The following is a 14,568-nucleotide window of genomic DNA, read 5'->3' as shown; positions in this document are numbered from 1 at the left end:
TGGCATAAAATAACATCTATTTTATCACTCTCACAGGTTTTGTGGGTCAGGAATTCAAAAAGAATACAGTGGAGTGGAGTGCAGTGGCTTTCTTCTACTCAAACAGGTGGGGATAATTGAATAGCTATGGGCTGGAATCAGTGGAAGGCATCTTGACTCACATATCTGCTCCTGGGTTGACATGATTTTAAGACTGGGCTTAGTTTGGAATGTTGACTAGAGGACCTCCCCAAAGCTTCTTCATATGGTTTAGACTTCTCATTGCATGGCAGCTGGATTGTAAGAGAGAGCTTCCTGAAGTGAGCATACAGAGAGGAAAAATGCCAAGACATGCAGGTGGATGCTTCTCGGCTTTTTCTGGCCTGGACTTCTGTCACATTCTGTTGATTGTCAGTGGATCACTAAGTCCAGCTCAGATTCAAGAGGGAGTTTAATAAGAATTACTCGTGAGGAATTGTCAATGTTACATTGCAACAACCTGTGGGATAGAGATGTGTGGTTCTTTGTAAGGTGCCATACCCAGTGAGATTTTTGCTTGTCTGAGAAAACCTTTATTTCTCCTTCACTTTTGAAGGATAATTTCACAGGGTAGAGAATTCTGGGTTGTTGTTTTCTGTCTCTCACCTGCTTAAATATTTCACTTCTCCCTTTGCTTTCTTGCATATCTTCTGATGTGAAGTCAGGTGTAATTCTTATCTTTGTTTCCCTATAGGTAGGGTGTTTTACCCCCTCTAGCTTCCTTCATTATTTTTTCTTTATCTTTGATTTTTGGTATCTTGAAAATGATATGCCTAGATGTAGGCCTTTTTGGGGGGGGGCAGTATTTATCCTGTTTGGTGTTTTCTGAGCTTCCTGGATGTGGTTTGGCGTCTGACATTCATTTGGGGGAAATACTGTCATTATTGTTTCAAATATTCCTTTCTTTCTTCTTGGAATACCATTATGTGTATGTTACACCTTTTGTGGTTGTTCCATAGTCATTGGATGTCTTTTCTGGTTATTTCAGTCTTCATTCTTTTTGCTTTTCAGTTTTTGAGAATTCTATTGATCTATTCTCAAGCTCAGAGACTCTTTCCTCTGCCATATCCAATCTACTAATAAGCCTGTCAAAGTCATTCTTTCTGTTACAGTGTTGTTGTTTTTAATTTCTAGCATTTATTTTTGTTTTCATCTTAGTATTTCTATTTCTCTGCTTACATTGCCCCTCTGCTCTTTCATGATGTCTACTTTGTCCATTAGAGTCCTTGGCCTGTTACTCATAATTGTTTAAAATCCCCAGCCTGATAATTCCAAATACCCTGCCATGTCTGGTCTTGCGGTTTATCTTTTTCAATTGTATTTTGCCTTTTATATACCTTGTAATTTTTTGTTGACAGCTGGACATGAGGTATTAGGCAAAAAACAAAACAAACAGAACAAAAAACAAAAAAAAACCCCAAAACAACCACAACCGAAAAAACTTTATATAGACCTTAGTAATGTGGTGGTGGGGTGTGGGGGAAGGAAAAGTGTTCCATAGTGCTATGATTATGTCTCAGTGTTTAAGTGTTTTAGATTTCAGGTGTGGAATATGAGGTCACATGTGGGGCTTACAGTTTTGAGGAAGACTATTGACAGCTGACTTCTCTGCCTTTCTCATAGCCCTTGTGATAGGAGCTATTTCTTGGTTGGCTACTATGGCTGAGTGTTTCACTGCATCTGGATTGATGCCTCTTAGTTTTCCTAAGTTTATTTCCTTTTCTTAAAGTTTATTTATTTATTTTGAGACAGAGAGTGTGAAGGAGGGACAGAGAGGGAGAGAGAGAGAGTCCATCCCAAGCAGGCTTCACACTGTCAGTGCAGAGCCCAACATGAGGCTTGAATTCACAAACCACGAGATCATGACCTGAGCCGAAACCAAAGTCGCTTAACTGACCGAGCTACCCAGGCGCTTCTTAAGTTTATTTCCTTTTGCCTCAGAGTAGCTGTTCTCCCCAGGTCTGACTTCTTAAAACTAACCCTCTTAGTCCCATTCCCCTTAGCTTCTCACCTTCAGACCATACATTACTATAAGGTAGCCTTTGAGTTTGCCCATACTTACCAATGCCATAGTTAAATCTTCATGATCATGCACAGAGTACTTTAGCATCCTAGCTTGACATTCTGATCATCATATATGATATATGTAGACATAGCTAATTACCTTCTTTACCCAAGTCTTGCCAGAGCTGGAAGGAGTCATCCTGGAAATCTTTATCTTCCTGACCTGAGTGATATGTTTGGTTTCCTCTTTGGTATCCAGAGATTGCTGCATAACCCTTCTGAATATAAAATCCCCTTTATCACTGTTACTCCTGTGCTAGGGCAGACAATCATCATGGAGACTAAACTGGGGATTCAGGATATTTTTGCAGCTGAGCAGAGAGGACCATAATGGAACTTTTGAGTCTGGCAATTTTATCCTTTTTCTAAGCTCTCTCCAAGTTGCTGAGTTTCCCTCAACCCTGAATCAAGACTGTGAATTATGCATCCTCAAAAACAGCCCAGAGATCAGGAGAACAGCATCCCTGTACCAGACATATTTTACTGATTATTTATGCATCTTGGGTTTGACACCTGAACTCTGACACTGATGGTTTGATTTCTATTTCTCCCTCTCCTAGTAAGTCATCATTGTGAACCCACTGTTTCTGTGATCTCCCATAATCTCTGTGTCCTTGCATCTCCCTTTTACCACTATCATAAAGTCCATGCCACTACAGAGGAGATTAAGGAAACAGGGACAGGCCACAGCCCGCAGAGGGATGCCAGCCCTCCCTGTCTGCAGTGACAGAGACAGTGGCAGAGGTGACCAGATGTGACCACAGGAGTCCCTCAATTCTGACACACACCTGGGATTTGGTTATACCCCCTTCTGGCAGAGAGATTCAGCTGGGTTCCTTCTGCTATGAAGCACCCAGGATATCACTTTAGGTGAGGAGCATTGAAGCCCAATCAGCTCATCCCTCACAGATATCCACTATAGTATGCCAATAACCACTATCTCTCCAGTTTTTGTCTGTTTTGTCAAGTTCCTGTGATTCCTGGATGTTTTAGATATTCATCTATTTATTTGTAATGTAATCATAGAGACATTTATTAAGCAAACATTACTGAGTACCAGTTAGATTCTGGCACTTCTGGAACTTGCCCTGGGACTGCTGCCCTAAGCAAGGCATAGTCCCTGCTCCTCAAGGACTGACACACTGATGTGTTTTCCAGTGCAAGGGAGTTAATGCCATGACACAGCAGTGAAGTGATTTGATAGGAAAGAAACAGAGATATGCCATGCTGCCTTACAGAATTTGGGTATAGCTTCATGGATGATAGGTTGCTTGGACTGAATTTATATGAATAAATAGGAATTTACACTTCATTTCTTTGCTAATTGTCCTCTGCTTCCTGGTCAGAGAGCTAAATATATCTTCACTTAGGTTCTTGGGAATAAAGTTCAGTCTGCTTTTTCTCTAAGAATCACTGGGGGATCTCTTGTTGACCTCAGCAATTAATTTTTAAAAAACAGCCTGTCCCTCCAGATTGACAAATCACACAACATAAAAAGGCAGATTGTACTCAGGCACCTGTGGGTCTGCTTCTCTCTCTTACCCACTGTATTTGTCTTTATCCTCCACTGCTCTGCTGACACTGCTCCTATCAAAATGATGGGTGACCTTTCACAAGTGCACAGCTGTTCTCTGACTCCTCCAGTGAAAAATGAGACGTAGGCTAAAACCTGCAGTGGAACGGGTGTAGTTAAGAAAAGACTTAAGTTTCTTACTATGTAGAATGTTAAGCACTGAAATGTGAATTTTTGTAATTAACCTCTTCTGGAGGTCTGGATAAAAATATGTTAGTTACTCTTACTTGGATTTATAAGTGGACTTGAATCTGAAAGGAAAACAAAGACTGAGAGTTAAGTGTCCATCTGGCATTTCAGATTTTGTAGCTGCCATGTTCAAAAGTTTGGAACAATACTGTAGTCCTCACTGGTTCATAAGAAAGATACTCAGAGTGATCTGTAGATGAATAATCTGAAGGAGCTGAGTCTTTCATAACTCTTTTTATATATACATATACATGTGAACCTTTCCTTTTGGTGGAAAAATATAATTATTTTTTAGACTGTGTCTGTCTTTTAAGACAAACATATATGCAAACACACCCAATATCAAGTTTTTAATTTTAATGCCCAAGAAGTGAGTCACATTGGGAAAGTTAAACAGAACACTTATTTAATTGGTACTACTTGCTAATATGGGGGTTTCAGAAACACTGAATTACTTTGTGGTAAGAGATAGATATAGCAGAAATTTGAGATAAAGAAACAGATCCATGTGGACAAGTAAAAAGGAAAGAGGCCACTGATCTCATATTCAATAATCTTTTCTTATAAATGTTAATAATAATGCTAACTATAATTGATTTAAGATAATGTATATGAGTTAACCTTTGAAAACTTTGTATACTAGTTTGAAATGTGTGATTTTATTTCATGGATTAAATGGACTAAGGATTTTAACCTCAGAAGTGACAAGATGACATCTGCATGTTAGGAAAAACCCTCTGACTACAGAGTGGAGACTGGTTTGAAGGGTATGAAATCAAAGTCAAAGAGATCTAAGGAAATATTCCAGGTGATAAAAGTTACGAGTGTGCACTAGTCAGTGATACTGGGGTTGAGAAGAATGAGTGAATATTAAGGAGTTAAACATTTAGTCAGCAGGAACTGTGAAAAGGTAAAAGGGATGAGAGATAAGAATGAATAAGGACCATTTCAGGTTTCTGAAAGTAGAGTTAATTCAGTCTTGAATATGTTGTATGTGTCGTATAAATATTTAGTAAGCAAATGGAAAGTGAATTTGCATTTCAGAAAGGTATTTGAATTAGAAACCTAGATTTGGAAGAAAATAAAGTATATATGATTAAAATATTGTAAATCATGAACTCAATCAGAGAAAATGTACAGAACTGGGAAGGGAGTAGAAGATGAAGCCCTGGAATCAATAACATATAGTGGATAGATAGATGGAGAAGGTGTTGGGATGGAGGACATAGGAGGAACACAGTAGAGTGCTGTGTCATGGAAACTGAGGGAAAAAAATACTTAAAAAAATACTTAAAAAAATACTTAAAAAAATACTTAAAAAAATAACAGATTGATTTATTGTGTTCAGTAATGGCAAGAGGTGATATAGAGGATCCATTCAAGTGGACATTCCAAATTAGAAGTCAATGAATGGTAGTTTAGACATCTCTAAGCAGCATGATTACTCTTACCTGTAAATGAAAGTAGACCTATCTTAATTCAGGCATGTGGATGTCTCACCTTAAAAACATTATCTCAAGAACAGGGGATTCTCTGTATCTCACTTTATTCTTTTGTGTTTCACTTTCAGGTTCTGTCTTCTCATGAAGGTGGTAGCCAGAGGTAGACACTGTGATAACCCCCCAGCAATGGAGAAATCATGATTTTTGTTTCTTTTCTCTCTTCCTTCTCTAAGCCATTGACGATGGTCCTTAGTAATTCCAGCTGGAGGCTACAGCAGCCTTCTTTTTTCCTGATGGGCATCCCCGGTTTAGAGGAAAGCCAGCACTGGATAGCAATGCCGCTGAGTGTCCTTTATCTCTTTGCTGTAATGGGCAATGTCACCATCATCTTTATCATCTGGACTGACCCATCCTTGCACCAGCCTATGTACCTCTTTCTGGCCATGCTCTCTGGCATTGACCTGGTGCTGGCGTCCTCCACTGCACCCAAAACCCTTGCAGTGCTCCTGGTTCATGCCCATGAGATTGGGTACACTGTCTGCCTGACCCAAATGTTCTTCATCCATGCGTTCTCTTCCATGGAGTCAGGTGTGCTTGTGGCCATGGCTCTGGATCGCTATGTAGCCATTTGTCACCCTCTGCACCATTCCACCATCTTGCATCCAGGGATCATAGGGCGCATTGGAATGGCAGTGCTGGTACGGGGGTTACTCCTCCTCCTCCCCTTCCCTATCCTGTTGCAGAGACTTATCTTCTGCCAGGCCACCGTCATAGGCCATGCCTATTGTGAACATATGGCTGTGGTGAAACTTGCCTGCTCAGAAACCACAGTGAACCGAGCTTATGGGTTGGCAGTGGCCCTGCTTGTGGTTGGGCTAGATGTCGTGGCCATTGGTATTTCCTATGCCTTCATCCTCCAGACAGTGCTGAAAGTACCGGGGGGTGAGGCCCGACTTAAGGCCTTTAGCACATGTGGGTCTCACATTTGTGTCATCCTGATCTTCTATGTTCCTGGAATGTTCTCTTTCCTCACTCACCGCTTTGGCCACCATGTACCCCATCATGTCCATGTTCTTCTGGCCACACTCTACCTCCTCGTGCCACCTGCACTCAATCCTCTTGTCTATGGGGTGAAGACTCAGCAGATCCGCCAGCGAGTACTCAGGGTATTCTCCCTAAAAGGATGGATCTGAACACATCCCAGTTATTATTTTCTGAGGCTCCTGTCAAAGGTACTGCCTGGAGTCCATGGCTGGTCTAAGCTATGTGGGTAGAGACCATTGCACAGTGAGGGGTCCTTCCAGTCCTGCTATCTCATGGCAGAGAACACCCCTGGGCACTTGGCTCCATCACTGTTTGGACTCCCTGAATAGCTGGATTTTTTATTATTTTCTTATCTTTTCTTTTGCTTCTGATTCTAACATTTCTCTATTCCTCTATCAAGGGGACTTGAGAAGTGGAGAAAAGATATATCTTTGGACACGCCATTTTTTTCTGCCTTCACCCAATGATTGTGGAACATCATCGAGTAAGGGAATGGGAAGTCCCAGCCTCTTCTTTTAGTTTTAGAGTGTCTTCACACCCTCAATGTTATTGCTGTGAGCTCTAGGTCACTCAGCTTCCATGTAGCAACAGAGTCTGTCTCTAACCATTTGATACTACCAATATGTCAGAAAACATCTTTTTATTACAGTATGACTCTTACTCACATATTTAAATTAACCTAAGTGGGGAGACATGGTAATGGGTTCTTAGAAAAATGAGATACAAACACTGTTTTCAAGGAAGAAATGTATATTGTAGAGTGCATTTCTTTTTAAAAAGGTCAGTCTTTTTAATTTATTCATATTTTTATTAGGGTAAAGAAGGAATAAGACCAGTATTGAATGTATGTATGTTTTGTAAGTCTTAATTTAACAAAGCTAAACACCCATATATTAATATTATTTAATAACTACAAAATGTGCTAGAGTCTGATACTGGTAAACAAAGCTTTATTAATACATGTAGATGTAGTTTTGGCACTTGAAAGAATTTCTATTTCTGAAATGTGGATATGGAATGATGTCAGTTAGACCCCCGTCCCCACTTTTTTGGTAACAGGAACTGGGTAAAACTTATAAGAAGATTGTTACAATTGGTGTATTGCATCCTGTTTGTTGGATGTTGCCCTAAAATCTGGCTTAAACTCTTTTGTGTTCCTAAAAGGTAGCACATTTTGTTCTGTTCTGGAGGAAGCAAGTCACTGCTGCTTTGAGGTAGGATGCTCTGGTGTTGAGAGGGCTCTATCAATGGACTCCAGAGTGGTCAAAAGGGGGGAATGGATGAGTTAGTGTTCCAGTTTCTCCTTTCTTGGTAAATTTCACTCCTAATAGTTTTCAGGTACAGAGACTTGAGTATGAAGTCTTCAGTTTGGTGCACACACATGGGTGAATTAGGGAGGAATTGTATCAGTTCTTATTGTAGGAACAATTACGTGTTCTCATCACATTGGTTGTAGGTGCAGGACTTGAACTCTGGTGAGTTGTCCTGAGGAAGCCCAGGCTGTGGTGTATGTTGTATCCCCTTCACTAGAAAACAACTATGTTGGCTCTAGCGGTACTTTGTTTAGGTACTTTGTTTACTTTGTTTTATTCAAAGTAGCTGTTTGTTCTCTCATCCCATTTACACTATTTGTAGATTTTTGGGATGTGGGTATGATGGTGGGATCTGAAGAGCTTCTTGGATCACAAGATGGAAAAATGTACTGAAGATGGCAGAACAACACTGTAGAAGAGCCTGTGTTCCCGAAGCTGTCTGGGCCACCAACCCTGACTTAAACCTGAGATAGAAACTTGTATCTGGGTTAAACCCCCACTATATTTTGGAGAATCTTTCTGGTGGTGACTAACCTATAGGCTAAAAAGTAGATTTTTTTTTTAAATCTCAGATCATCTAAATGGGATATGTATTATGCTTGAAGGATGTCTTTTAGAATTTCCTTTTGAAAGATTTTAAACCTTTTTTTGGCCTAAGTATCTGTTTGTTTGCTGTCATTGAAGTTTACTATCAGAAAATATTCATATCATATCTTATTGTTTTATTTTCTACTGTGGTTATAGTATATCCCCTATTTTATCCCTAGCAGTGTTTATTTGTGCCTTCCCTGATTTCTTTGCTCACCTGTGCCAAACATTTATCAATATTATGAAAATATTTAAATGTTTAGACTCATAGCCATTCAGCTTAATGTTAGCACTGGCTTTTTGGATTTAGATTTCTTGTCACATATTGTGCAGAAAAGACTGTACTGACACAGCTGCCCTGGCAATACAAGAACAATTCCCTCATCAGTTCACTAAAGGATTCCTTTCAATTTCTAATATTTCAATTTATCAGTTCTATTGATTCCAAGCTTGTGTTATGTCTTGAATCTCTTAATAAGAACAATTCTCAGGTCTGTATCAAGCTGTAACCCATTCCTTTTCCTAACTCATAGTCTACTCTCCACACATACATACCTACACTGGTTTGCAGATTTCTTCATTCTGGTATTTATAAAGTTAATACAATCTGACTTATAAGTTCCAGAAATATTTGAAAATGTATGATCCAACCCTAGAACAATTCCCCAAATTCTAGTAATTTTATTGAATTATTCTTACTTTTTTGTCTTTTTAGTCATTAGATTTCAAACTACATCACAGAGCTATAGTAATCAAAACAATATGGTATTGACATAAAAACTGACACACAGATCAGTGGAACAGATCAGAGTTCCTAGAAATAAACTCATGCATATATGTATAATTTAATTATAATAAAGTCGTCACAAATATGCAATGATAGAAGGATAATGTCTTCAATATATAATGTTGGGAGCACTGGATATTCACATGTGGGAGAATGAAACTGGATCCCTATCTTACACCATACACAATAGTCAACTCAAAATGGATTAAAGACCATTTAGGTCTGAATGTAAAACCTGAAACCATAAAACTCCCAGAAGGAGACATAGGGTGTAAACTTTTTGACATCAGTCTTCATAAAGAATTTTTGGATTTCACACCTTAAGAAAAAGCATCCAAGGCCAAAATAAACAAGTAGTAGAACATTAAACTAACTAAAAATCTTCTGTATAGCAAGAAAGCCATCAACAAAATGAAAGGACAATCTATAGAATATAGAAAATATTTGCAAATCATATATCTGATGATGGGTTAATATCCAAATTATATGAAGATCTTATATGACTTAATAGCAAAAAGCCAAACAGTCCAATTATAAGTGGGCAGAGGTGCTGAATAGACATTTTTCCAAAAAAGTTATACAAATGTCCAAGAGGTACATGAAAAGGTGCTCAGCATCGCTGATCATCAGGGAAATGCAAATCAAAACCACGATGAGCTATCACCTCGTATCTATTAAAATGGCTATCATCAAGAGACAAGAGATAACAAGTGTTGGCAAGGATGTGGAGAAAAGAAACTCTTGTGGATTGTTAGTGGGAATGTAAATTGGTGCAGCTACTGTGGAAAGCAACATAGAGGTTCCTCAAAACAATAAAAGTAGAACTGCCATATATTTCAGCAATCCCACTTATAGGTATATTCAAAGGAAGTGAAATCACTATCTCAAAGAGATATCTGCATCCTTAGGTTACATGTGCAGCATATTTTATAACAGCCAAGAAATGGAAATAGCCTAAGTGTTCCTCAACAGATGAATAAATAACAAAAATGTGAGATATATAGTGTTATATATGTGTATGTGTGTGTGTGTGTGTGTGTGTGTGTGTGTGTGTGAGACATGGTATATTACTGTAGTACATATATTGTGGTATATCATATATGTATATATATTGTGATGTATGTATATATTGTGAATGAATAACAAAAATGTGGTATATATACATAGTTGTATATATACCCACACAATAGAGTAATATTCAGCCATAAAAAAGGAAATCAGTCATTTCCAACAACGTGGATGGAACTTGAGGGCATTATGCAAAGTGAAATATGTCAGTAAAAGACAAATACTGTATGTAAAATCTGAAAAAAACAAAACTCAGAAACGAGAACAAATTGGTGATTCCCACAGGTAGGATTTGGGGGTGGGTATAAATAAGTATGATAACTTTGAGGGGAGGGGGGAGTAAATCATGTTGTCAGTCCAGTATCTTGAATCAGAACTATTACAATTTCAGTGTAATTTTGTAACATTACTTGTGTTGTATATATCCCATGTTAGACTAGACTCCAATTTACTTTTCAACTCCAAGTGTCTGACCTACTCCTCAGCATAACAAACATCCTCAATAATTATTTGTGATACTAGATTCAACCAGTGCACAAACTTCACACAGTGAATTTTTTTTCCTTTTATTAATTTTTTATGTGATTTTCTGTTTAGGACTAGTGGGACAGATTTTCCATCCAAGAATTAGCTGCTCCTCACCTGAGAGAAACAGAGTGCCTCCCTGAGAGGAGAAAGCTCAGGAGTGCTGTTAAAGATGGAAAATGCAGATTTCTCACTGTTTATCCCCTCTGCATTTCTAGCAGTGGAGAATGCCCACAAGGAATTAAAGAGGGATTAAAGTGAGAATAGTTAGGACCTAATAAATGTCATATGCTTGGCTTTCTGGTAAGTCATGATTAGAAAATGAAGGTGAGATCTGAGGACAAAAAGGAGGCCATCAATTTCATTCCCTAAATTTTAGGTCCTAACACTCCAACCACTCCCTCCCTTTGCTCAGATATGGTGAGATTTTATTTGAAAATTTGGTTCCAATGCAAATACCCGGTAATTTGCAAGGAGGATTGTAGACTCTCCATAAATTGGATGAAGCCATAGTGGAATGTAAAATGCAAAAAGAATGGTTGCTTTCAGAATTCTGTCCATGAAAGACATCATAAGCTCTATCCAGGTGAATTTATGATACTTGGATACAAAACAAAAGAGAGTCCACTGCTGTACTTACAGATCCTCCAGGTTGGCAGTAAAACAGACAGAACATATTTCCTATGTTTGAGACGCATGAACTCCACCCACTGCTCCCAACCATTCCTGTCCAATTGTATTGGTGATCCTTCTTCCCATATGGAAAAGAAAACAAGGGAGAGGAGAGGGGGAAAGATAGAGCAGGAACTTTCACTCCTATTACTTCCGTCTTGTGATGCGAGGAAGAAAAGCCTTGCTCTGGAAGTGGAGTGGAGGAAATAAAGTTCTTCCCCAATAGGCAGTAGATGACTCTTTTCATGTTCTTTGGGTGAGGTTGAAAATGTTACATGGGGGATGGGAAATGTGAGGAGGTAGAGGACACTTTCTTGGCACTGGGTCATAAATAATGTCTGAATAAATTTTGAAAGAATAAAAAAATTACACAGTATATTCTCTTACCAACATGTAATTATATTAGAAAACAATAATAATAAGATGTCATGAAAAACCCCAAACACATAGACATTTTTTATATTTACATTCATGATTTATATTAAATATAATTTATTGTCAAATTGGTTTCCATACAACATCCAGTGCTCATCCCAACAGGTTCCCTCATCAATGCCCATCACCCACTTTCCCCTTTCCCCCACCCCCCATCAACCCTCAGCTTGTTCTCAGTATTTGAGTATCTTATGGTTTGCCTCCTTCCCTCTCTGTAAATTTTTTCCCCCTTCCCCTCCTCCATGGACTTCTGTTAAGTTTCTCAGGATCCACATGTGAGTGAAAACATATATCTTTCTCTGTCTGACTTATTTCTCTTATCATAATACTCTCCAGTTCCATCCACATTGCTACAAATGGCCAGATTTCATTCTTTCTCATTGCCCAGTAGTATTCCATTGTATATATAAACCACATCTTTATCCATTCGTCAGTTGATGGGCATTTAGGCTCTTTCCATAATTTGGCTATTGTTGAAAGTGCTGCTATAAACATTGGTGTACAAGTGCCCCTATGCATCAACACTCCTGTATCCCTTGGATAAATTCCTAGCACAAACACTTAGAAATTAAATAACATATATCTAAATAATTCATGGCTCAAATAAGAAATTATAGAGAATGTTAGAAAATATTTCAAACTAACTGATAATGACATATAATAAAGTTGTGCGAATGCAGGTAAAGAGAATATAGAGGAAAAATTATGTTTTTAAATGCTTATATTAGAAAATAAAGACTAAGTATCAATTATCTAAGGTGACAAGAATTTAGAAAAAGGAAAATAAATTAAGCCTAAGGTAAAAAAAGAGTAAGGAATTAGTTAAGATTAAGATAGGATCAGGGTGCCCGGATGGCTCAGTTGGTTGAGCATCTGACTCTTTATCTTGGGTCGGGTCATGATCTTGTGGTTCTTGGGATCCAGCGCCCCAGTGGTCTCTGCACTGACAGTGTGGAGCCTGCTTGGGATTCTTTCTCTCCCCCTCTCTCTCTGTCCTTCCTTCATTCGCATGCGCGTGTGTGTACACATACTCTCAAAATAAATAAACTTAAAAATTAAAAAATAAAAAAAAAGTTGGATCAATAAAATTGAAAACAGAAATAAAGAAAATCAAGGAATTTTAAAGTCAATTTTTTGCAAAGATCAATCAAATCGATAAAGCCCTAATAACACTTATCAAAGAAAAACAGAAAGGGAGATGATATCAAGATGGCAACAGAAGTTGCTCGACTTTAATCCCGTTCACAAGAAGACCAACTAGCAACTATCATAGATAAGACACCATTAATCCCGTAACCCAAGGCATCCTCCTGGACCACAAAGACCCAGAAAGACTGCATTAGAAGAGTAAGAGTAGAGGTTTCACTTTGCCTGCTTTGCCTCTCTCCCAGGGCAGCACAGCACTGCTCTGAGAAGGCCTGTCCAGTTCCTCTAGTGGGAAAGGAGAGCCCAGTGTGGACATCCAGCTCCATCAACTTTGCAGGATGCTTTCTGGGAGGCCCACTCAGGTCTTGTCTCATAAGGATCATGAGTTAATCTGCATGGCTTGATCACTGGGCATCAGACAGAGATGGAAAAGGGGGCAGAGTTTTCTGGCAACCAGTGCTCAGATGCTGGAGGACAGCCTTCCTGCTGTAATGAGAACCTGAGTAGAGATCTCAGGCAGTGGTCAGTCCACCTGCAAAGCTGAGCTCATGGCTCAGCTCCATCTGGCAGTGAGCTCAGTTGGCAGTTCTTCCTGATTTAGGACCCCAACCAATAGGCATTACCAGTCTTGGAGTCTATTCTATGACCCCATCCAGACAGGGAAGCAAATCCATAGCCCCACTCACTGTTGAGTGTAGGTTCCAGTGCATGACCAGGAAGTCTTGTCCTGGTTAAATGATAAAAAAAAAAAAAGATTTTAAAAAGAATGATAAAATGATAAGGTGATTAAAAAATGATTTTAAAAAACCACTTTAAACAAACAGAAAGCCAGCAGACCTGTGAAACTGTTGAGTATAGCCTCTGTCCTGCATAACCTAACAGTGACCCTGGGCCTAGTCTAGCCTTGGAGCCTAGCCTATTGTCTCCCTTAGCCTATGACCCTGACTGATTATTGAGCATATCCTGTGGCCTTGCCCAAGCAGGGAGCCCAGCCAGTAACTCTGCCCAGTTGAGGAGCAGGTTGAAGAGTTGAAGCAGTTGAAGATTTAGGTAGTCTGTGGGCTACCTAACCGGAAAGTCTGGACAATGGATCCGCCCAATCACAATAGTTAGCCTTGCCTGGCCACTGTTGCTACCAGCTGATCTGTCCTGTACAGAAAGCTAAGCTGATTGGTATAGGTCTTACCCTTCTGAAGCAAACCTGTAGAGTATGGAAAGGACATTGCTTACTCCAATGCACAGATAGCAATGCAAGGATACTAGGATCCCAAAGAAATCTAATAAAGCTCCAATAACTGACCCTAAGAAAATAGTGATCTTACACTATGAACTGTTTGACAAAGTATTCAGAACAATCCTCTTAAAGAAGTTCCGTGAACTACAAGAACACATAGACATACAACCAAACAATTAGATTAACAGTGCATTAAGAAAATGAGAATATTAGTAAAGAAACAGAAATGATTAAAAAAAAAAAACCTAAACAGAAATCTTTACATTCCTTCCTTTATCTTTGGTAAAGGAGAAAAAAAAATCACAGAATGTATCTGAGCGGTTTTACATTAATTTAATCATCATAAACCCCAAAAGATATTCAGTAATGTTTGTGACTGGAGTAATTGCCTGCTCAGAAAAGTGGTTCTAAATACACTGGAGAGGTAGAAAGGGGTCAGATTATGTACGACCTTGATTTCACTAATTAGG

At 38.9% G+C, this 14,568-nt stretch overlaps 1 protein-coding gene across 1 annotated transcript; it reads left to right on the top strand.

Annotated features, from left to right (window-relative positions):
- Positions 1-5,376: 5,376 nt before the first annotated feature.
- On the top strand, positions 5,377-6,536 carry LOC115524626 (olfactory receptor 52L1-like). Its single transcript, XM_032595009.1, has one exon. It carries the CDS (start codon positions 5,484-5,486, stop codon positions 6,477-6,479), a length of 996 nt encoding a protein of 331 aa, XP_032450900.1. The 5' UTR covers positions 5,377-5,483; the 3' UTR covers positions 6,480-6,536.
- The last annotated feature ends 8,032 nt before the right edge of the window (positions 6,537-14,568 follow it).

Source organism: Lynx canadensis, chromosome D1 (genome assembly GCF_007474595.2).
Source record: "Lynx canadensis isolate LIC74 chromosome D1, mLynCan4.pri.v2, whole genome shotgun sequence".
Lineage (NCBI taxonomy): Eukaryota > Metazoa > Chordata > Mammalia > Carnivora > Felidae > Lynx > Lynx canadensis.
The sequence above is the reverse complement of the archived record's forward strand: the minus strand, read 5'-3'. Positions and strand labels throughout refer to the sequence as shown.

Excerpts from the sequence above, each read along its gene's own strand:
- LOC115524626 (XM_032595009.1), top strand. The coding sequence starts at position 5,484 with ATGATTTTTGTTTCTTTTCTCTCTTCCTTCTCTAAGCCATTGACGATG.